This window comes from Simochromis diagramma, unplaced genomic scaffold (assembly GCF_900408965.1).
Source record: "Simochromis diagramma unplaced genomic scaffold, fSimDia1.1 OVJJ01000463.1, whole genome shotgun sequence".
NCBI lineage: Eukaryota > Metazoa > Chordata > Actinopteri > Cichliformes > Cichlidae > Simochromis > Simochromis diagramma.
The window spans coordinates 1001627-1027188 of NW_024386941.1; the positions used below are offsets into that span (position 1 = coordinate 1001627).

The 25562-nt window shown below is 40.8% G+C and overlaps 1 protein-coding gene across 1 annotated transcript; it reads right to left on the reverse strand.

The window, feature by feature from the left end:
* Positions 1-1490: 1490 nt before the first annotated feature.
* On the reverse strand, positions 1491-18687 carry si:ch211-14c7.2. Its single transcript, XM_040037838.1, has 6 exons — positions 18305-18687; positions 14687-17639; positions 10872-11071; positions 9702-9823; positions 7908-8022; positions 1491-4745 (listed from the first exon to the last, which is right to left on the reverse strand). Exons 2-6 carry the CDS (start codon positions 17070-17072, stop codon positions 4614-4616), a joined length of 2955 nt encoding a protein of 984 aa, XP_039893772.1. The 5' UTR covers positions 17073-17639; positions 18305-18687; the 3' UTR covers positions 1491-4613.
* Positions 18688-25562: the final 6875 nt, after the last annotated feature.

Sequence of the window (25562 nt, forward strand, 5' to 3'; positions counted from 1 at the left end):
TGACTCATGCGGTGTAAACGGTGAGGTCAGGGCAGTCTGCTGCTCATCTGCCTGTTTTCTACCCTGCAGTATAAAGCTCTGTTATGATAGCACAGCGGGCAGGCAGCTGCTCTGACTCAGCAAATAAAGTGCTTAACTCTCTCTGCGCCACTGATCTCGGAAAGAGGTGATGGTGACATGCCACACAGGACAATCTCGCTAATACTGGATTATTTATCACATTAAAAAGTGAACCAGTCCATGTCTTCAGCTTCTGATAAAATAAAATAGAATTTATTAGGCGATAGTGCTGCTAAAGCTGAAATAAAATATGATCTTCTATAAATATGAAAAAATTCCTTTACGTTGTATTTACAGGCATCTGTATGCAGTGATTTTGGGAATCACTTCAGCCCCTCTCGCAGTCTGCAACATGAATTATTACATGCAAGAACACGGCTTGATATTTTACACGCTGTTTTCCTCACACGATGTCCCAGTTGGTTATCACAATGTGCACTATTATATGTCCTTGTATTAATAGTCAGGCTGTGATGGTAAACAGCCGACAGGCCAGAAATCTTTTGCCGTGTGACCAGCAGCTTTTTACCAGTTCAGCAGCTGTTATCAACTTTGTTTTTTTGAAGCCACATTTAAAACACAGACCAAGTTTAGCAGACGTTTGGCTTGTTTTCTGATGTTCCACACCGTTTTGCATGTTACAGAAGCAGCATTAAGTGTCATTAATCCTGCAGAAGTTGATGACTGTTCACATATTCAATACCAGGGATTTTATTCTAAAGTAGACATTTACAGATTTTACTTTTCCTGATGATGTAATATTTTCTAAAAATCAACATAATGCAATGTTTTTGCATGACAGAGTCAAAGTGAGACTAATTTTAATTGCTTTGCAGGTAATTAACTGAATTCTGCCCTGTAGACTAATGAAACCTTTGACCTGCTGGAGGGTACGTGACAGTAAAAGGCAGATATAACAAAATGCATTAGGCTCTATGTGCAACAAATATTTAATGAAAATCAATTAAATAGATGTCATTAAAAGCCAACGTTAAATGGTGCTAGAATAACAGCGGGGACATTATCATGAGTCCTTCAAACATGGCCTGCAGCTCTGAACTTTTCCCAACACCGCCCAACAGTGGTGACCATCACACGGTGTTTAACTCTCCAGTTCCCAAAATACGACAGATTATGAAACTGTGAGGACAGAGCAGTAAATATTTACAGCTAGTGAGAGGACATGTGTGTTACGCCCCCTGTCGGTGCAGCTCCTTTGCCTTGAACCATGTGGAGTATCTCCAGAGGTGGAGACATGTTTGAAGCTAAATGTGAAACAGGATGATTGCGGAAAATATCGTGACCTTATTCTCCTCAAACTTCCTCAAGTGAAAGTGTGAAAATGACAGTCTATTAAATGTTTGGTCAGTTTTTAACCAAAGCAGAAAAATTAGTTTCTATTTTGGTTTCACAGTTAATTTCAGATTTTCTTGTTTCAGTTTAGTTTACAGCTTCTGTTTGTCAGGCGCACAACAGTTTCTATTCTCGAGAAACATTCGTATCAAAGCCTCTTCAGGTTAAGTTGTCTTGATAAATTATATCAATGGCTTTCACAAAGACGAGACATATTTCCTGTATAAGTATAAGAAACATGGACCAAAGTTATGGACTTATGAACAAAGTCCCACGCTAATCCATAGAGCAATAAAGTAGATATATGCTAATATATTAATTAGAATAATGTGCAGCAATTTTGGCAAAGAGTAAACCTAAAAGATATTTATGTTCATTAATTATTTGGTCGGATTCCAGAAATCTGAGGATAGGTCATCACCCACTGACAGCTGGTAACCGTGAATCTGATAAGTGGTTAGGACAAAAGATGGATGGGTTTGAATGTTTTTCATGACAAGCTCAATGAAAAACCCTCATTGACTCCATGAGACGTCAGCTGAATTACGTCAGGTCTGACTTCTTCTTGGTCTGTCTGGGAAATATTTGTTCGTTTCGTAATATTTACAAAGGACGAGTGAGTGGATTTCAAAATGTTCAAACATGGCCCAGAAGAGCAGACCATGTGATGATTTTATCCGAGTTACTAGTCAGCCAGTGGTTCCCTCTTCATGAAATCAACAGGTCACATAATTCTGCATGTCAGGAGGAAGCATTAGCCAGCACGCAGTATCATTTTATTACATCAGTCAACAAGGCGACAGCTGGATCCTCCTCATTGTGACAGAAAATATCCAATTTTTTCAAGAATTTGAATGTTGTATAAATGGCGCACACACACACGCACGCACGCACGCACGCACACACACACACACACGACTGATTCTGAATTTCATCACAGATGACAGAGTTAACAATTGAAATACACAACAGAGCGACTTAAAGTTTTCTGAGGTGGCACAAATTAGAAACGCGGCGCATGATCGGCATAATGTGAACAATATTCTCATAAAATATCATTTTGACTGGCAGCTAAATTCAAGTTTTGCCCATGAAGTGGACTCGACTACAGAACGGCGCTGAACTAAAACGAATGCACTGAAACATTCGGCAGACAAGAAGCGAGACAGAAAGACAAAGAAAGAAAGAAAAAGGTGGAACATCACATGCTTTTGTTTGAGTCCACTTCAGTGTGTTTGAGAAACAAGACAAACATTTCCTCCTGAAATCACTTCCGTAACCTCGTAAACATTGGCACTTTCTCTGTTGGCACTAACTGGAAGACAAACTTGTTTCTCTGAGGAACCAGAACAAAGTTGAGACCTGTTCCTGTCACTGGCTTTTCAGTAGCAAATACACAATGAAAGCACATGCATCAAAATGTCAAATGTAAACAAAATTAAAACAAAAAGTCTTGATCTTTCTTTAGTACTCATTATTATATCTGCTCTAGGCTTTTGAAAAAAATAACAATGCTCAACTTTGATCTTCTGTGTGATGACACGACTAGACAAAAGGTTTTTCTGTTACTTCTACTGAACGTGTGCATGAATCCAGGTGATGGTGACATCTGTAGAGGTGCTACAGACAGGAAAACTGAGGAGGAGTGAAGCTGTTACAAAGGGTCAGGCCACCACATTAATGGAGCTACAGAACAAAAACAAGCATCGTGTCATCGAGTCTTCTTCTCTAATTAAACCCAGAGATCTTTTCCGGGAGGAAGACTGGAACTTTATGCTACTTTCATAAAACGTGGCTGGAAATATAACTACAAATCTAGTTTTCTGGATAGTTCCCATTTACCTGACTTGGCACTCAATAATACAGACATGTATGCCTCCATCACAATCGCTTATTAGTCCAATTTGAAATAGCTGAAAAGCACAGATGCTTGGGTAATTTAACATGTCACACTGGCCATTGATGCAGCCGCCCAGCTCATACTCCGTCTGAAAGCTGTATTAGAGCCTCTCCTGATTGGTTTGAACACAGGTAGGTGGGGCTTTAGTGCTCACAGCCACACCTGTGTGACTGAAATGATATGTAGGAAAAAAGTAGAAAAAAAAAGTGTGTTTGGAGTAGTCTGACGTCAGAGCTTTAGGCTCAATATTTGAACCCATGTTTAACACGAGCATCCATCAATGTAAGAGTATATACATGACAGGAAATAAGGAGAAGTTGCATGAAGTTCCCCTTGCATGAAGTGAAGCTGTGTCTTCATGAGTTATAAATGGCTTGAAACTTAACCAATAACCCCAGATGTTCTTCCCCTTTCAGCCTGACATATTCTATGAATATGCTTACAGTATACAGCATATAGTATATGAAGAATGCCATTTTTTCAGAACTGGGATTTTCCTACTTAATAAAAAAATCTATTTCAAATTTAAACTGTAGTGTAGTGCAACATTATTTTGTTTGTCTGTTAGATCAGCAACACTGGAGGCAATAACTTTTTGCCCCAATTACACTCTTCCATATCTGCACGACAAAAAACGAGAGACTGCAAATGAACGCTAAACAACCGGCATGTCAGAGTTCCAAAATCATGAATAACAGGGCCGCCAATGTGTGTAAAACGATGTCTTGTATACCCCAAAAGGTTGATTCTGTTCATCTGGACGTAGCGATTTCAGTGGGAGAAACGTTTCGTCACTCATCAAAGTGACTCCTTCTGCCTTAAATATTTATTTTTATTATTTAAGTTCACCCCATGTGAGTTTTATCTCCTTTATATTTATTCTACCCTTGAGACAAAAAGCAGTGGTACTTCAGATCTATTTCTGTTTATGGAGGAAAAAATTAGAGTGCCTTTAAGGTGGCGGCGTGTACCTTGTAACGGGTCACAATGCTCCAAAGAATCTCAGTAGATAAGGTGGAGACTTAATGGGTGGTAGTGGTGATAGTGAACAAGGTGATGAACACGTGATATAAAAAAAAACCACTCCCCCAGTATACATCAGCAGGTGGTGGAGGAGACACCAGCTCTCCTCACTGTCTCAGGCTTAAATAACCAGGAAGTGTGCAAAGAGTCAGCAGGTCGATGAGTGCTTGACTTGCAGTTTAACATGCTGTGAATCCGGAGCCTCGGGAAACATGTTAAAACCTGGAGTCCTTCATTGTGAATGCTGACAGCCAAACCAGAGCTGAGGTCCACAGAGTTACTCCATGATGTTCCTGTTGTAGTCATAGGACAGCCGTCGCTTAGCAGCGGCATGTTGAGCATGCTGATTGGCTGAGGGGAGGCCAGGGGAGAGGCGGCAGTTTGCTGTCGAGGAAGCAGGTCTGCTTTCCTGCAAAGATGAAAACTAAAATCAGCAACACAGCTGACTACAGCGTAGTTTATCAACTAGCCAGAGAGAAGGTTACAACAAATATGAACAAACGATAAAATCAAATCCATAATTATAGAATTATTGACTTGTCGTAGGCTCAAAGCCCACAGTGCCATTAGCTCTGATTAGGATGACACAGCAGATGTGAGCGTGGTTTCCCTGCGGATCTTACAATGAAGACCAATTATCAGAACTGTGAGGTGTGAGCCCAGACGAGGAGGGGGAGCACTGACAACCTTGTAGAAAAAACACCTCACACTCCCCTCTCTCTTTCAGGACGCCTGATCTGTAAATAAACTGAGATTTCTAATCTGAGAGTTGAACTGGACTCTGCCTCCTTATAACAAAACTTCCATTTGGATCTGCAAACGCACACATGAACACGCAAATCTGGAAAACATCAACATCACCGGATCGTACCCAGAATACTGCTGGTGCAAGTGTCCTCAGCTATGCTGCCACCTGCTACTTTTCCCTTTGTTATCTTGAATCTATTGTTTGAGTCTGTCCTTGTTCCTTGTCAGATTGTCCCTCATGGCCGTGCATCTCCTTGTTCTGTGTCTCCTTGAAGTTTGCTAGTATTTGAATTCTTTGCTCTTGCTTTAGATTTTGTATTAATATGAATATTCAGTATTCAAAACTGTTTTTTTTATATTTCATTCCTGTTTCCAGTTGTTCTGAGTTTGCGTCCACAACCTGCTTGTCACATAGCCATCATATAACACACGATATCTATGGCGGTGAGTTACAGTCAGTGATTACACTGCTATGTTGTCAGTTTAAAATGTAGTAATACCTATAATGAGCATGAACCATTAGCAGTAGTTCAGGCAGACCATAAAGTCGAGCTCTGCCACAAGATCAGCTGATATTGATAAAAGCTCCAATCAGCTGATGGTTCAGCTGATCCTCTTACGGGCAAGAAATGCATGCTGTGGATCTGCAGCCTGATTTGCAACCCAACCACAGCTTTTTTCAGAGCCATACCACCAAATATAGATTACTCCAGATAAAAACCCATTATTTGACTCCAGCTGTCCTGGCTCCACATCAATCATCCAGTTCTAATAAGTCTGTAGAGATTATATAAAGCATTTCGACACAGTTCCTCTAAAGCAAGCTACAAATGTTACTTTAAAAGGCATCAGATCTTTTTGGATCAAACAAAACACAGCTGTTACAGAAACGGCCACCTACCAAACCCCTTTCCTGAGTAAAGCACTGTCAGCTATATTTACTGCAATATACAACTTACAAAAAGCAATGAATCAAATTGAAATTGAACATATTTGTTCACATTGGCAGCTTTGATTGGTAGCGAGGAGGATTACAAAATTTGTGAGCAAGGGAAGTTATCTGAAAAATATGGAAAAAGACATTCCTGTGCCAAACAGAGCCATCTATCAGGAAAATCTAGGTAACGCTAACAAGGGAGCCGAAGAGACAGTAAACATCCCCTCTGACAGAAACGTGGCCTACTTCAAAAGAGCACTCGATCTGAACCAGAGGCAGCGAGACTGCTGAAGGTACTGCGTTAGGTCCAGATGCTGCAAAAGTGCCTGCAATCAAAAGACATACTGACAACATTTCAGACTATTTTCTGCAGAAATAAACAAAATAAAAGTTCACCTTCAAATTTTGGCTTGCACTAAACACCCGACAGCTGAAACACCACCCTACTTCATCCTGTCCTCCACTGTTGTCGCCTGCGTAAACAATATCACTTTGACCTTCAGTGAACATTTGATTTGTGCACGCTTTATCATTGCTGCACAGCCAGTACGACACATGTAAACATCTATTGTCTGATAAACTGTAGGCCCCCATGTCAGCGCTGCACGTTTGCACATCTGGATATAATCCAGATTTCAAATATATTACCTCAAGTCCCGTCTCTTTTCAGCCGAGGGCGTCTTTAACCTTAAACAGCAACACTTTGCTTCTCCTTTTTTTGGTCATTCCTTCCAATTACCTTAAAGCTCCACACCTCTTTTGTTTGTTTTCTCAATGTGTCTAACAATATTCCTCTATTATAGCCCATCCTGGTGGTAATTTCTTGTAGCTTGTATCAGTAACCTTTGCTATTTTGTTAATCTGCAGAGGTTTTAGCTTTTGTAGTTCCTAGCTTAGCATAATTTTATCGTACCAGTCTCAATTTGATTTTTTTTTTTTTTAAATCAGTTACCTTTCTTTAAAAATTCAAAACATCATAAACGTTATCACATAGAACTATTCTCAGTCTTCTATCTTTATGTCTGAACTGTTAATTAGAAATGTTACTGAAGACTTTATTTATAATTTAATAATTGCTCAATTAGAAAATAACACCCCAGTCAAATGATAATGAAAACCAAAAAGTGGTATTTTCACACCACATTCAGTAGCAAAGTAATTAAACAGCAATAACTTATATTTGAATTTATGTAGAGTGAAAGATGCAGCATTGTGGAAAAATTAACGACGAAGACTATAATTGAGTAAAATAAGACCTTTGTGATGAGATGATTTATCTGCTGCTGCAAATTGGCCCTCTGCTGTAACCCAGTTTAAAATATAACGAAGCAGGGACAAGTGAAAAAAGAAGCATGGATAAAATGATCATTAAATTCACATTTCACGCACTGTGATAATGTTGATTGCTGCTTCTGGCCTGTAGCAAGCAGTCACACAGTGGACGGGTAAACCCCACACTTGCATATTTCGAAGGTGCCTTGTAGCTTTCTGATGTGACTCGGTTCAGCAGCGCGCTCGGGGCTGTTCGTGTACTGAGCGTTCTGCATAAAACAGCAGTCGCATCATTTGAATGAGGCTGCAGGTTTCAAGGCTATCGGTCAAACAGCACTATCAGTTCATGTTACATGTTAAGGCTGTGTTGACGAATTCAGTTTAACAACCGCGAAGCTTCACAAATTGAAAGTGAACACTAAGTGCTCTGTGCTAATTCCCCTGCAGCAAATTATGAGTAAAGAGACGGAACATTTGCTGTAAAATTTGATTTCTTAAGTGTTTTCTATCAGATTGTGAACACTGAAACATGTCCGCAGCGAGCGATTAAGACGCACTCGTCTCCAAAGCTGCTGGGCTCGCATTTCCATGTGCATGGTGCCGGTCTTTACTCACAGTGTGCGGCTGCTCCAGGTGTAAAGTCTTCAGCAGCAGGTTACGAGACACGCCGTTGGCTCTCTTGTATCTCTGGCCGATCATTTTGTTCAAGTCGTGGAAACTGTCCAACAGCCTAAAAGTTCAAAGACACAGACACGCGATTTCATGCACAAGAAGAACATTTGTTTTAAATGATTGCTTTTAAAAGATTCAAGATCAGATACAGACTGAGTGCAAAACTTGTCTGCACCAGGTTTAAGGGTTATTTCACATACAGACATCTTTTAAATCTGAAGAACATAAAGTGGGCCTGTTAAGATTCTCCTTTTTTCCCCCCCATATAATTCTGTCTAGAAGTCAAAAGCTCAGACTGCAGACTGCTCCAAACGCTTGGTTTCCTACTCTGCTTCAAGTGGTATAGTGGTTAACACATTCATCTTACACACAAAAGATCCCCAGTTCAAGACAGGGAGGAGACGCATTCCCAGCCTGAGGGGTCACAAGCCTGGATAAAGAGGAGGGTATGTGGTGTAAAACTTCTACAAAATCCAATATGGATGCAATCTGCTGTGGCGAACCTTTGGGATAGAAGTACGTTTCTTTCTCTGTCCTATGTGACAGTGTGGTCAGCATGGTCATCTTTGTTTGTGACCACAGAAGGTGGTTTTACGACCACTAGAATAGTTCCCAGGTTTTTTCAAGGGTAGCTGCACAGGCAGAGAGCACCCTCACCAACCCAGTCATTTTGTTCTGTAAGCATATCTGAAATTCAAGGGTTGGTCCTATTAGGCTGTCCAGGGGTACAAATTCTAACAGTTCCTTGAAATATAGTTGCACTTCACACAGTCACCACTAGGTGGCCACATTTTCTTTCAACTTGTCAACGTATAGTGTTTTATCTCGTAAAACCACCGACACCATAAAAGAACATCAAGTTATGCATTTTGTATTCATTCCTGTTTGACTCGAGTAAAATGACACAAATGATTTAGAGAAATATTCAGTGTTGGAGGGACAAGGAGGTAATTTTGTGAATAATTCCATTAAAAAAGGGCTTGTATGTATAATGATATTTTTTTTAAATGAACCCATACAGATTGTTTAAAATGAAAGTTTCCCTGAATGATAGTTTTTGGTAATTGTTACGAGTATTTTCTTTAAAAACAAGTATGAATATTTAAGAAAAAGAGTCAACATTATGTAAGGAAAACACAGTATTTCTGTTAAAATGGTGAATTTATGGAATAGTTTTATGAAGAAGAAAAAGTTCAATATTTATGAGAAAGATCTAAAAAGATCTTGTTGTTCTCTTTTATCAAATCAATTTGGAGAATTGAAGGGTTTGGTGAAGGATGACAATCTGTCAAAATACAATCATAAAAATTTGCAGGAGTAAAACTGAGTCTGACGATTTTGGGGGTCTGATCCATTCAGTACAGAGTACTTATGCAATAATATAGAAATAAAAACAGTATTTATGACTGGTTTCATTAGCCCTGAATCACAGCCTACTTTATCATCCTTCTAGACACTAGTGGGAAACATCCCATCTAATCTCTTCCGCTTATCTTTGTGGGAAACGGTGGGAAACACACGTTACTAAATTAAACTTGTGCTGTCTTTGGTGAAAGCTGAAACTAATGATTGAAACCAGGAAAGTGTTTACTGATGGCATGGATAAAGAGAGCTGAAGAATGTACATTGAAGGTACTTGTGCACCGACTTCACTCAGGTTCTTAGGTTTGTTCCCATCCATCTTTTATCTAGAGCCATCGCTACACATGATGGCCTTCGTCAGCACGGTTCACCTACCCCTGGTCGTGGCTTGCTCCGCCTCTGAGGAGCTGGCTCAGTGTGGGAACAGTACTGAGGTCACAGGAGTCACTTGAGGATGAACCAGTAAATGAGGGGAAGGCTTCAGCAAAGACAGCCGCCTGCAGTAAATACAGAGAGAGCTCATCAAATACAGCTTGAGAGCTCAGCACACCGCAAGAAAACAGTCAAAACACAAGCATCAAAAACACATTTGCAGCATTTAGGAGAAAAAATATGCATTTATGGTTCATTACATGAAAAGTTAATACTTTATTTTCATAAAGGTCTCCTTGTGGCACCACAGGCGCATGAACCAACTTATTTAAAAACAGCCAGTCTCCTCTCACTCTGCTTCACTGCAGTTTTGGGCAGGGCTCATTTTTCATCTGCATCTTTGCACTGTGCTTAATGTCCACTGGGAGACTCTCCCCGCAGTGCTGACTTCTTATTTTTAAATTTTATTTTTAAGGAAAAAAAAAAAAAAAAAAAGCTGGGGTAATGTGAGTTATACCGCTGGAGAAAATACTGATTAATTTTTACTCATAAAACTTAGTCGCTCCTCCCGCAGGGTTACATCAGGGTGAGCCGTGTTTCCATGGTAATGGCACAGCCAACTGAGAAAAAAGGGGAAATTTTAGGTCACAGACATATGCACTTTCAACTGGATAAGAATTAGTGACCCACACAGATAACACTAAAATCACCCCATCTCTCACCAAAAAACAAATCCTGCATGAACAGAGATTTGGACGTGAAACTAAACTCCTTCTCTAAGTTATAGCCAAGATACAATACACACACGAAGGTTTTTGCACATTTCACCCAGGGCCAGCTATATCTACCAGACACTAAGAATAGCAGATGGAGCAAATAATGCATAGATTTAAACTTGAATAATTCTTTTCTACTGCATGATTCACAGGGGACTGAGTAACTACACAAATAACTCCCTGAATCCACCGAGCATCCCTGATCGATGGTACAGGAAGTGCAAACAGAGGTTAGAGTCACAGAGACAAACCACGCAAGACAGAAATTCAATGCTGTGACACAAATGAACCAATCCTGAGGAGTTTGTGGACTCAGTGAAGTGGATGTAATGGCCACTTTAGCTCTTACTGAACAAACAGAACCGTTTTTATAGCAGTTACTGAAGGACAACTGTACCAGGTTCTGATTGGCTGAGAGTCTGTCTCTCCTCTCCTCCACAGCACTGGCTGGCCACCACTGCTCCACAACGTCTCCACCTTCATCTGATGAATCCTGAGGGAAGGCTGTCCAGGTGTCGCCTGACTGGTGGAACGAGCTGTCCGTCTTGCCTGGCGTCCAGAGGGTCGACTCACTGGTGATAGCATGCTTCCCAAGTGCTGTTATCAAACACACACACAGGCACATGCACATTAAGTCTTAGTACATAGTATGTACTTTCGATGCTCTTAAAGGACAATAATGGGCATTAACCCTGTATTATAATACAGCAACAGCAGCATTGGTACTAAAGGTGACAATAACTACTAGGATGGCTTCCAAACGGGGCCAGTTTATCCAAATGAATGAAGAATCCTAATAACCGTTTTGTACAAATGTCCACAATCGTTTTTAAATGCTGGAAAATTAAATTAAATTCTACAGACCCTACAACACATCCAACTAATAATTTAAGAAATCTCTGTCTGATCTTTGCATATCTTCACTAACTGTTTATTCAGTCTACTTAAACCTTGACAAGATGGTTTCAATTCATGGAGTCTTACTGTTGCAGACTAAGCCGTTCCTGTCGTCCTCATGTGCTCTGTGCAGATGGATGCAGCTAACCTATAAAATAGACCTGATGCTTTTTAAAGGGAGGTACAGTATTTTTCATGCGACACCTGGAACAGACTTTAGTCTTCTGTGACCAAGAACTGGAAAAGCAGTTCAGAAGATGGACGGACAGACAATATGTGCATCCAAAATACTGTTGACCAGTCCTGTCCTGTCCAGTGCTGCCCCTCCCTTCCACTGGAGGGTTCTTCCTGTTAAAAGGGAGTTTTTCCTTCCCACTGTTTCCCAGTGCTTGTTAATAGGAGGTCGTCTGATTGATGGGGAGTTCCTTTTTCCACCGAATGTAACATCCAAAGCAGTAACTTTGTTTTTCTTGCATGTGATGCATTTAGGGGACACCTGTAAATCTTGGTTACGGAGGCACCATGCTAATATTTTAAATTATTATTAGATGTGCCAGAATTAAAACCCACGGTTTTAGTAGCTCTTCAGCTTTCTATTTGTCAGCAGCACAGCAAGACAACTTGCATTTATTATTCTGTTAATCACCTTGTCATATCATTGTGTTGTCTATGGCTGTGACTGCTTCCTGCTGTTGCTTAAAAAGTTGCCTGCTGTACCAGACTCTGCGGGACTCTTTGAGTTTGTATGTTGGACTTTAATCTCACCGCGACATCTCACTGCGTGGAAACATTTCAGCGAATATTTGTATCTCTCTTCGATCCCTGCTGCTTTGACACATCTACACGTCGCTCTCCATTGCTCGGTGTATTTATCCGACGATGTATCTATCAGACGCTTGTCTGTGAGACTGTTTCCTTTTCACCCGTTGCTCAATAACCTGAGGCTAACAGGAGAGCTCACTGGCCTGTTTGCTTCCTCCCCCTCTCTTAGCTCGACTCTGAATGATTAATACCGTGTAGTGAGACGGGGAGATCAGTTAGGAATCCAGGTCAGGACAAACTACAGTCTTATTTCCACTGTGCTGGTAAGTGATGCCTACCAAGGCAAGAAAGAACTCTGCATTTTTATCACAAGATTAAAAGTACTACTGGTCAACAACTTATTTACGTCATCTAAGTTACAGCATGTGCTTGAGTGTACAATGATTAGCTGTATGATTATCAGGCTGCCTTACTTTAACTCTTTACTCCCATTTCAGGCCTGTTTACAGAACAAATTGACTAAGTTTGCATCACATGTTAGTGAGGGTGGTCGCTGCCTTTGCAGGTACCCTTCAAACGGCATCTTTATTGATATACACTGAGGGATCAAATGTATCATTATGGAGGAATGAGTTAAAACAACCTGTTCCGGAACACACTTCCAATCAAATGTTTTTCCATGTTTTTTCTGCCTCTCACTACTTTTATTTCAAGCTAATTTTTTTCAACCTTGTTGTTATATTCAGTGTAGATTTATAATATGTATTTTCCCAGATTTCACACAGGCACAGCCAGACCTCTGTTTGCAAATGCTATGAAAGGTGTTTGTTACACTCATTCTTGTCTGTTGAAGTTTCTGTCTCCATCTTAGTACTGTAGCTATTTATTAAAAGACTTTTGGGTCATGGTGAACTACTTCACTTTATCCACTGTGTGAAACAAGTAGATTTATCTCCTCCTCCTTTTAAGCCAGCATTTTCCTGATTGGCTGGCCCTCATTGAGACGCTTAAACAGAATGTGGGTGGGGCTTCAGTGCCTGAGATTGCCTTATTAGGGATGCCCATCATAAGTGACATCATACAGAGCCATGGATAGAAAAAAAAAAAAACCCTACTTCAGCTATGTTTAATATGAACATTTGCTATTGTAACTCACATGTTTATTGAAAGCCCATTTTAATTACTAATAATTAAAACCAAAATAAACTAAAAGGCCAGATAAGTGTGAAAATATGCATAAGTAATGTGGGTGAAGCAAGCCTTTAGGTTTTATAGCTGGTCCTTTAATTTTTGCCCTTTTACATACATCAGTCCCTCTGATGATAAATGTTGACTGATAAGCCATCAGCAACATGTTAAAATAAACAGAAATACTTTTCAGTAGAACAGACTGAGACATAATTATGCACCAACCTCAGCACAGCCTCATTTAGCCCCCCTGTGGAAACTGGGCTTAACATGATTTAGGTGATTAGCTAAACGGAGCAGAATGAGGGATCATTACGACTGATTAACACCGGCTGTGAGAGAAAAACAACGAGGCGCAAGGAGTAAAAGATCTGACGTACCTGCGCGTGTCTGCTTCAAGAGTGTAGCAGATAAGAGCCATCATACTGTCAGACTACTAATTAAATTCATTTATTTATGATTCAGGTACTAGCACTGCTTTATTTTGTTCATCATACAGTTCTTTGAAAAATCCAATAAAAATATTTTCTTCTCAATTACCTTCTTGCACTGAATGATGGTGTCCAATATTTTTTAATTCCGCGTACCCAGGAAGCTTTGAGATGGGTTTGTTAGCAGGATTAGTCGAAAAGAATCAGGTAGATTTGTAGGAAAAGTTGTACCAAAGATAAGGAAGGGCCCAACTGCTTTTTGGAGTTGATCTCAGTCCAGTGTTTTTATTTTATTTTTTTGAATGGATCTTTTGAGGGCGACAATATTAAAAACCTGCAAAATATCTTGATGTTCTCTATAAAACACTAACTTAGATCCAGATAATTAGATCTCAATTCTTGAGGAGGGAGTTAACAAACAGTAAAAATTAAGTCGGCAGTATTTAAATAGTACATAGTAATGCAGTTTAAGTAAGGACTTCCAGCTGCTTTATCCCCGCAAACACATCTTCATAAAATAGAAACTATAACAGCAGCAGGATTTTGGAAAGATAAAAGTAAATACCCACTTGTGCATAACTACTTGTGCGCTTCTTGAAAACAGATTGTGTACACTTGCATTCCTCAAAGTGTACAAAAGGTTAAAAATGCACTAATTCTCTGAGGGAGTCGTTGCCATTCACTCTTTGTTTCCCCAACACAACACAAAGAGTGTTAAAAAGTCTAAATCTGCACATTTCTGACTTTTTTCTGAAAATCTCTGAAGCCTTTCTGTGTCAGCCTTGTTGTCCAGGACCAACAGATCCAAGCCTACAGCACACAGAAAGGCAAATTTACTAAAGATCCCAAAGGAGTGAAAGAGATACTAAAATGAGAGGAAAGCCTGGCTCGTAAACACAGAAAGGGACAGAGAATGAACAACCACGAGACTCACCAACACTCTCTCTGCTCCCACAAGGCACTGAGGCAGACATGGTGAACTCCTCGCTCCAGGCTGGCTCTCCCTCCGCCTGCATGAACACTCCAAACTCATCTTCCTCCTCCTCCTTCCTCCCTTCGTCAGTGGCCACGGTGGAGCCACTCTCCACCTCACCCTGCTCCTCCAGCTCTCTTCTCTTCCCTTCTTGGCCTCCTTCTCTGTCTCCTGCTGTTGCACTGACTGCCTCCTCCTCCTCCTCCCTCTCCTGACAGGGCAGGCCGGTTGCCATGGATCCCAGGGTGGGCAGGGAAGGGGCAGGATTAGCCTGGGAGAGCGCAGGGGAGGTGGGGAGATTGGTGCAGGCAGTGTTAGTGATGTTAGTCTCTCCACTTGGTTCAACAGGGGCATTGCTTGTTTGTGCACAGGTGTATCCATCCTCCTCCTCCCACTTCCTGTGTTCATCTTCAACCTCCTGTAACCTCCAGTCTTCCTCTGAAGCACAGTTTATCTCTGTCCCTTCATAACTATCTTTGAGTGTGACTTCTCCTTTACATTCATCCGACTTCCGAATTTCCCCAGCTCCGTCTCCATGTTCAGGATTGAGGTTCTCTTCTAAATTTCCTTCTTCTGACTCCAGCTCATCTTTCGTCCCACATTTGCTGCTCTTGTCTGCCACAATCCTCTCGCCTGACTCAGAGATGGAATGATCTCCATCTGTGAGGGGTGAAGGTAACACTTCCTCCTCATTTTTAAACACAGATTGAGGTTTATTATGTAATACCTCATTCACAGTGGTTTTCTCATTGGGCTGTTCTTCTACCTCAGAGTTTTCTTCCTCTTGCTGATACCCCTCAACGTGATTCTCCTGCTCAGCCTGAACCCAACAAGTTTCACGGTCAGCACTGCAGTCGCTGCCCTCTATGGGTGCGGCTGACTTGTTAAAAGTGAGGGAGACTGCAGTGCTGCTGGAGGCAGGCGTAAAGACTGCACACCAGCTGGAGAATTCATCAAGAGCCTCGCTGATGTTCTCCTTTTCATCTTTAACATCTGCACACTCAGCCCTTTTCTCTGATTCTTCAACTGCTTCATCGAGATCAGAAAATCCGTTTACATTAGCCCCTTCTTCTTCTTCACGGGGACATTCACTTGGTTTTCTCTCAGTAACGCTGTTCTTATGTCTTAAATTATCAGTCAACCCAGAATGTCCATGGGTGACGATATTTCCTTCAGTGTATCTGTCCCCTTGTTCCTCTGAATAGCCATCCTTGCTCTGAGAAGCTTGTGTCTTCTGCCCCTCGCTGCTCTCAGTTTCTCCCACATCGCAGCTGTCGTGGGAGTCACTGTAAGAACGGGTAGATTCTAGGTCAGGGTTTAGTTCAGTCAAAACAGAGCTGGAAGACTCTAACTTGCCGAGGCCTCCCTTATCCTCCTCTTCATTCTTTTGCCTTTCCTTCCTCATTCCCGTCACCTCACTGTTCAGCCTGTTCGGGATGCCTCCCTCGTGTCCATCCTGGCTTTTCCTCCTCTGTGCTCTCCTTCCACACTGGACGCAGGATTTAGGAGAAACGCTGTGGCTGCATCTGGCTCGCCGGCTGTCCTGCTGTGGGGTGGGAAACTGTTTACAGTCCAGGCCTCCTTTGTCTTGCTCTTCCTGCCTTTCTTCCACAGCGATTTCACCAGCAGGAACTTCCCTGCTCCTCTGCTGCCTCTCTCTGCTCACGCCTGTTTTCTCCCGGCACGCTGCATTGCCAGACTTCCTCCATCTCCGCCCCGATCGCACCCTAACCCGGTTTGCTCCAGTCTGTGCCGGTGGAGTTGGCCCAGCTGGAGTGTCTCTGCGTCCTCCTCCTACTCCAGTCTTTCCTCTCAGCCATCCTCCGACCACACTGGATGCTGCACTGGTTGTCACTCCAGAGTTGGGCTTAGCTGCTGAATACAAACAGCTTCCTTTCTCAGTCCGGAGGAACAAACACTGAGTCTGAGTCTTCCCGCTGCCCTCTGAGGTCTTCAGAGTGGCAACTGTTACCAAAGCTCCGATTCCAGCCTGCCTACTGTCCACCCCGAGCGGAAGCCCATATCCCATGCGACCCCACTCGCCACTCAGGCAAACATCTGCAGGCCTGGGGCAGGACGCTGAACTTCCTCGACCTGCAGGAGGAGCTGTGGGTGCTTGTCCTCCCAGCAGATTAGCAGTCTTGTGGCGATTCCTGGAACACAGGGCCCAGGCTCGGAGACCCCGAATGAGCGGCAGATCTGCCAGTCCCAGCTCCAGTCGGCTGGGGAAGGGCAGAGAGGCTCTGGAGCATTTCTGGAGCATCTCCCGGCTAGAGCCTGACATGCTCAGGCACGGGTAGTTGTTGTTGTTATTCTGCTGGAGCATAGTGCTTGTTGTGGGCCTCATCTATGTTTTATTGGTTGGTTTTTGCTTATCCTTTATTAAAATGCAGCCTGTCGGCTCAAGTTCAATTCTCATTTGTGAGAGGGAGCGCTGCCACAATCAAGAATCTATTCTTGATTCACAGCCTGACAGCTCAAAGGTAAAAAGATCATGATTTAGAAAAACATCACTGGGCACTATGAAACAGCTAAAACAAATTTCTCACTGATTAATTCTGACAGTGGTACCGAAGACGATGTTTCCTAACATGGCCGGAGGGAGATGAATCTCCTTGTAATCTCATATCTTAGCAGATTATTCTGACTGCATCTGAAGACAGAATCAGTTGTTTTTCTGACGGGCGACCTGCCACTGTTTGCATCTATAACTCCTCAACTTAGAAAGTCTCCTGATGAAGAAGAGAAACATGCAGGTGTGATGTCCAGCTGTCAGTGCTGATGAGAGCAAGGGAAATGAGAAGTTTGTTTTCTTCCAGGCTGACGCTCAGTGACGCCGTCTCCAGAGCTTCGCCGCCCTCCCCGTTCACTGGCCTCTCCTCACTGAGGACTGACTCAGCTGTCACAGAGCACCCTGCAGGGGAATGGGTAAAATAAATAAATAAATAAAACAAACATGGAAATTAAAGACTCATAGTGCAGACTTATTATAAGGTAGTGTGATATGATTAAAGAGCAAGGATCCCGCCAAGAGGAGGCCCAATCCAGTAAATGAATAAAAAGCTTAAATATTAAAATTATTTAATGCTGACTTCACTTTGGTTTGGCTCAATGGGTTGCAGCTGTAAGTCAGTGTGGGAGGTGTGAGTCTGTCAGAGGTCATGCATTTGAATCCAAAGTGACTTCTTTTCCCACTACTCCGACCCAAACAGGCTCTTTTATATATATGAAAATGGGAACTGACACCATTTGCATTGTGGTGAGAATTAGATTAGTTGTTGCATCAGCCACACACAATCATCCAGTAGACTAAAAACGAAACACAGGTGGCCATAAACCCATAAATCCACTTCTCCTGCCCACACAGCTTAAAGGATTTATCCGAAGAGCATCAATAACCCGCCACATAAGCGACGAAAATAGGTTTGAGCCACGTATGTCATACTTAGCCTACTCCTATCAGCACCACTGTGATGAAGATGAGCCACGTCAAACCACACAGTGTACCAGCACTACCTGTGTTCCCAGCCAGCATGTCCTGAGAGGGATGCCCACAGCCGAGTGCTCATTGTTTCTTACCTTTTTCGAAGCCCCGGGGTCTCAGGTCCAGGCTCTGGATTAAGTGTCCTTTACTTAATGCCCCTCTGCTTCCTTATTGTTTACAGACGAAGCCTATTCTCCCTCCTCTCGGGCTCTGGAGCATCCTAAAGTGGAATCAGCGCCGCCTCATCTTTCTACTCGGCCTGCACCACAAACGTTACAAATCGCTCGAACATCCATTCAGTCCTGTCCCATCGTTTAAATCAGAGCACAGCCTCTTTTTTTCGCTCTCTCCTCCCGACTCGTTCAGCCATTGCGCATCATCTCATCCGCCGCGGCTCGGCATCGTGCGCCGCCGCATCTTACCGCAGTAGCCTCCGGTGTGCACAGCGAGCAGGATGACGAAGAGCTAATTTGACTTACAGCCCACTCACTGATAGGAGGCGTGATTCGTGCCACACAGAGCAGGGAGAGGTGAGGCGAGCGGAAGTGTATGGAGGGTTCGTGATGCCACACTTAGGGAGAAAGAACACACTGGTCTAAAATAGAACAAACAGAATCTATTTGTTTGCTACTGGGAGCTTCAGACCTAGATCTAGAATTTAACACAATATTTATCATATGTACGTTGATTTCTGACATTTTCAGAGGTGAATATAACATGTAATAAAAACACACTGTCTGGAATTTTAACCATTCCCCATTAAAATAGTTTTAATGTGTTTATTCTGAAAAAACAACCAAACAAAATGGGACATTTTAGACGAAATGTGTTTTTTAAGTACAAGTGAAAGAATCCCAGTAGCAAAATTATTATTGACTGGTGAGTTAATTAATATAACTATTAGAAAAAGTAACAAATCACAGAAACATATGGCTACTTTTGCTTTTTCTGGGCACACTCCCAGTTTCCCTGATATATTCCTGAGATATGACAAGCAGCTTTCTCTGAAAATACTTAACAATAAAATTAGTTGATTTTTTTCCCCAGTGTGCAGCAGAAAAATATACACAAGAGAAACAGTTACGGAAAGTGAAAATGTCACCCACAGGTCACCTATGAAAGTATTTGTGTTCTCTCCATATTTCTATAAGCTTTTGAAATAAAGGAGTAAATATTCTGAAATTTTAGAGGTCATTTTTTATATTACTTGTTAGCTTAATTTGCCAAAATTACCAGTAGACTAGCCACAGGTGTCTGTGTTTACATAAGTCACTTGGTCTACAGTGCTACTGTTTATGTAATGGTTGAGTTTCATTGCATTAATAACTGTTTATTTCTCTACTCACTGTATTATCTACATTATCTATATTAGGACAGTGAGTTAGTCACCTATCAGGGAGCCAGGACCTGTTCTTGTTGTAGTAAAAGTGCAGACTAGATGCTACTTTCACCCATTGTTTATGATTTTACCGTTTTTTTGTGTGTGACAGCATATTGGATATTAAGGTACAGTGTGGAGTATGTTTAAATTGTTATGACACCATCTAAGAGGCGTTGATTTTAGTTACAGTGATTAAAATTCTAGTAATTTATGTTTCTATTGCTTAGCATTAGCATTTACCTTGCTAACCTCTTGCTAACGGAACTTGCAAGGATTCATCCAAATATGGTTAATTCCGGCTCCAAACAAATACAACAACAACAAAAACACCCTGGTATTAGCCAAAAGAAACTTTATTTTAAAAGGGATGAAATTACGAGATTTTAAAAATGCTGAAATTGTTCAGTGAACTGAAAACAGTAAGTTTGTAGCTGGTGATGCTGCACTTTCCCCTGTCTCTGCTTCATGGCATTGTTTACTCCTCATACAGCATTAGTGTAGCCTCACATACTCTCACCAGAGAGCCTACGTTTTCACAGCATCATCACAGCAGCAGATGAGTAGATTGGGAGACACACACAGACACACACACACATAGAAAGAAGACGTCATACATCCATGTGCACAATTTACTTTTTTCCTCCAAAGTCCTCCTCTCCAGACATTTTCAATAAGCCTCATTCGTGTGCTATGGATCTTTTTCATAACTCTAATATAAACAGGCCAGTAAAACCGAGCTTTGGTATCATATAGTCAAAATATTCAAAAAGAAATACATTAAAGATTATTAAGAGTCTTAATTATTTTTCTGGATTTAAATGGGCTTCCAGACCACTGCGTTTCTTATATTAGGAATTTAAAATGTACATGTTGTGCTTTGTTCATATGTTCTGTCATACTCTTAAATGGTGTATGCTTATATTAAATAAAGCTGTTTTCAAATAATGAGGCCAGTATACACACACCATAAATTGCTATGTACTGCTTTAAATAGCCTTTTCAGTCATTTTTTTAATACCCTTGGCTAGGGATGATGTCATAGAGGGAGGATCTCCCTAATATGGTCAATTAAGGCACAAAGTGCTACACACAAGCTCCACCTACCCGTTACCCCTGTGAGGGGCATCGATTCAGGGGGCAGTTGGTTTATGAAAGTTGGGTGGCCTTAAAGTGAAGATCTAAAAACAGCTTGTTTCAGACATTTAATGAAGTGAGGATCTGCACCAAGGCCCAGCTTATGATGAACAATAACTCTGAGATGAGAATTATGCAATATAAAAATATGGAGTAGGAAATAATGTTGTCTCTTTGAAAATTTCACTGAAATTTATTTAAAATTTGACTACAGGACAGAAGACTTTTTGTGTGAATATTACTTTATTTAAGTAACATCTTTACAAACATTCTTTCAATGCAGCTCTGACAAAACACTTGCCACTGAAACCCTTAGAATCAAAAAGAAATTCGAAGACCTCGTTAAACCAGAAAGTTAAAAATCTCTCTGCATGTACATCCTGCCTCAGTGCGCGTTACCTTCACATGTCACTACTCGTCTCAGCTTTTTTTTAAAGCTCTAGTTCTCAGCTGCAAAAAAAGGCACTGTGCTAAACGTTGTTAATGAGACAACTCTTTTATGGATTCATGCATTTTACCACGCAGCTTCATTCCATCAGTCAGCCAAATAAAGGAAACATAAAAGTGTTTATTCTTAAATGTTTTACATCTACTTGAAAATAGAAAACCGTTCAAAAAGCCTGATTGGTGTATCCTCTAAGGTAGGACGTTTTAACAGAATACCAGAAAAATTACAAACATGTTTATAAATGGTAAGTTCTTTGTTTATAAATTAAACTTAAATATCAAAATTTAGAGACATAAAAACTGATATTCAAGAAGATTATTCCATTTTGAAACAGTTTATACATTAAATAGTAGATACATTGTTTAAAATGTACTGGGTAAAGGCACTTAAAGTTTCAATCACTCTGACAGTTATTTTTGGTGTTTTTAGAAATATTTATAACTCTGTTTTCTGGCCTTTTTTTCTAACACGATTGCTTTGCAACAAGATCAAGACACGCCAACCCCACTAGTCTCACTCTAGCAGCCTTTTAGCAACTTGGATCAACAGAATAAACTTTACAGTTTCCTCTCTAAAATTTCTGAATTTCTGGTTTAAATCCCCAAATTTCCGTCCAGCTCACTGCTGATGTTTTGAAACGCAACAATACTTAACAGCCGAGCTTCAGAAATATCAGTGTATTTTAAAGCTACAGCCTCATTCACAAAAAAATACAGTGGTGCCCTTTTTTTTTGGCATTGTACAGTAAAAACATTAATAAAAAATATATTAGCAGCAGGTTGGGCTAAATATTTGAGAGCAACCTATAACCAGATAGTCACAGGTTTGATCCCCACAGCAGATAAAGAGTCCAGAGCATCCTGCTTACTCACTGACCGTCTCTGGGAAAAAAAAAAAAAAAAAGCACAGGCTAAATGTGCTAATATATAAAACTATGGCAAAAAAAGCCCATAATCTCAGAAAGTTCACACTTTTTCTTCAAGATAAACAAAACATCGTTTCAGGTCAAAACAATATCATTTATGCTTTGGTAAATATGAAAATACATTTTGAACTGAAAAGGAAACAGCTTCAAAAAAGCAATTATATTGTTTTATTTACATAAATATTCCTCTGGCCTACGTTGTGATGGTTCATAATGAAATATTTTTAAATGATCATGGAACTGAATCATGAACCATGAAGTCGATGTGAGTAAAAGACTCTTTCCAGCGCATTTCAAACACAAAACAAAAATAAATAATGAAGCAGTCCGACATGTTTACATTCAGAGTGAAACCTTTAAAAACCAAACAAAATCGGATAAATAATTTGGACTAAACTAACAAACCGTAACAAAAAAAGTCGTCACATGTAAGATGAGAGAAGGAAATATATAGTAATCTTTAGCTATAATAATGACAATAATACTGCTTGATGTAATGTTATTGTAGTTCATCACATTCATACATCATCTATGAAAATATAATATAATTTTTTTTGTTAAGGCACAGATGAACCCCAAATTAATATACACGGTGTTCCTCTGGGCTATGTTACTATTTATCCATCTAAATTGATTTGGTTAGAGTTGCCCAGTTTTGGCGATATTAGCTGGAGAAATGATGCGTGGAGCCCACAAATAATCAGTTCAAAAAAGTTCAGTAGATAAACAGCACTACAGGTCAGAAGAAAAAACTAATGTATCACTAATTTGGGGATGAACTGTCCTTTTATTAGAGGTTTACTTTATATTAACACGGCAACCTCACAAAAAAACAAAACAACAATAACAAGAAAAGTAAAATACATTAAAGATACCATTCCAGCATCTTCAGTACTTTGACACCTGGTGAGCTGCTGTTGTTGTCTTTGTTGTTGCTGTGGTCGTTGAAGACTCGTCTGTTCGTGTTTCAGCCAGGTGGGTGATTCTGGTAGTCTTTGTCACCATGGTGACAGTTCCCTCCTTGGAGGAAGAGATTTGGTGCTCTTCGGTCATTTGTGAGGTGGTGAAGTCGAGCCCTGAGGTGTGGAGGCAGAAAGACCCCGAGACATCTGCCTCACCCCCTACCTCACCTTTCCGCTGGGCCTGAGGAGAACCCTCTGGAGTTATCTGGAGGAAGCCTGCGGTAGGTAGGCCAGGAAATAAGAGAAATGAAAGGAAAAGAGGAGGATAGGTGAAGAAATCAAGAGGGAAAAGAAACTTAGTCTTATGTAGAAGAGACAAAACAGAAGAGTATATAGATTAGTGATTTATTTACCAGGAACACAAAAAATATACAAAAAACATCAAAGGTAGCAGCAAGAATAAAGTATAGATAGTGTAAAGTATATTCTAATAAATCCTGTGGTAATATAGTGAAAAAACCCAGTAAAATCCAGACATAACATATGAGAACCACATGCAAAATTGATTAAACATCATTTTTGAATGTGTAGACTTTTACAGTTTTTCATTTTCTCATTTATATGCTTTATTTTCTCATTTCTCATAATGCAACTAAACGGGCAAATTTAATAGACGGGGTAGATACAAATTTTGATTTTTCTAAATTTTCTATGTAGTGCTTTGATAAAAAAAATCTCTATTTTCTTGTCCTTACTATATCTATTAAAATATATAAGAGCTCAGGCTATGCATTTTTCTTAAAGAAACATCAAACACTGGATGACTAGTCTTTTAGTGTGGCAATGCACAGTGATTCAAATGAATGCAGAAGAATTTAAAGCTGACTGGGTTGGGTTCAAAACCTGCACTAAAACTTTCTGGTAAAATGCTGCCATCTTGTGGTGAAGTTTTTAATTAAATATCTCAGAGGGTTTTTACAAAAAGTGGCTTTAATAATAACATTAACGGCAGTATTGACGTAATGCCAGCCCAATAGCATCTCCTTTAGCCTTACCTGTGGCATGTGGCTTCAAGGTGACCTTTGGGACCTTAAACCATGACGAAGACTCTCTCTCTTCTGATTCCCTGCTTTTGCTCTCCACCTTGCTCCAAGCTTGAAACTTTGTTGAGGTGAACTCTGTGGCAAAACCAGAAGGGGACTCTGAGCTGTCCCTGTCCAGCATTTCTGTTCTGGCACGAGAAGACACCAAATCCTTCAAAGGCTCCTCAGTGAAACCCCCTGGTAACATTGTGCTTGATTGTACTTCTTCTGGTGATGAATGCTTTCCCAGTTCCCCACTTGTTTCCATGTCTGCTCCTCTTGCACCCGTCTTCCCATATAGACTGGTGAACTCCACCTTTGGGAGTTTGATTTTACCACTGAATGCCACCTTCTCTTCCTTGGAGCCCTTGTGAGGGCTTTCACCATTGAGACTTGAACTTGAACCTTCTCTTTTGACAGTGTCACCACCAAATGATGCAGATTTGCCAGACGAAAACGACACTTTAGGCATCTTTATTCTTCCCCCCTTTGACTTTTCTTCTTCTGCCCCTTCTTTTTCTGCACTTGCAGCAGCTGACTTTTCTTTGGACTTTCCAAAGCTTGGCTTCTTTTTGATTTTGGGCATCTTCACTTTGACAGTCTCTGCCTCAGCCTCAGCCATTGCTTCCCCTTTTAAGGGACTTGTGCTTGTAGCAGGCTCATTTGTTGGAGGAGTGTCTACCAAGACAAAAACCGCTTTCTTTACTTTAGGCATTTTAGGGCCCTCATACTGAATTTCTGGCCCATGGACATTCACACTTTCCTCTGGTGAGGATAGGGAGGGTAATGGGACGCCAAACTTAGGGATTTTGATTTTCTTTCCTTTTTCTGTTTTGCTGTTATCTCCATCTTGAGATGAGCCAATATCAAACTCTATGTCTGGTATTTTGGGGACTCTGATTCCTGCATGTGGAGATGAGGAGCCACCCTCTCCTTTCACTTCTGTTTTTAGACTTACACTTGGTAATGTAACTTCTGGTACTGGATGGTTAACACGATTTTTGTCATCTTTATGACCATTCTGGGTTTCAACTTCAAAATACTCAAATCTTTCTCCACCGTTTTTCTTTTTTGGCATTCCAATCTTGAATTTTGTTCCTTTGACTTTAGGCCCTTTTACTTTGCTGCTGGTTTCTGTAGTGACATCTAAGTCAGGTAGATCAACTTTTTTCCTGTCCTTTTTGCCCTCCCCTTTGTGAAGTCCAGTATCAAGTTCTAAGCCTCCTTTTGGACCTTTGATATCTATTGTCGGGACTTTTAATTTTAGGCCTTTGTGCTCACCCTCAAAATGCAAATCGGCTTCTCCAAGAGCCCCAGTGTCCAGATCAGCCTTACCACTTGGTAAGTTAATCTCTGCTTCAGTGGTTTTAGCCATTGGCAGTAGTATTTCTCCCTCTGGAACTTTAATATCAGAACTGGTTACTTTCATCTCTACAACAGATACCTCACTACCTTTACTTTTGCCTTTCGGGAGTGAAATA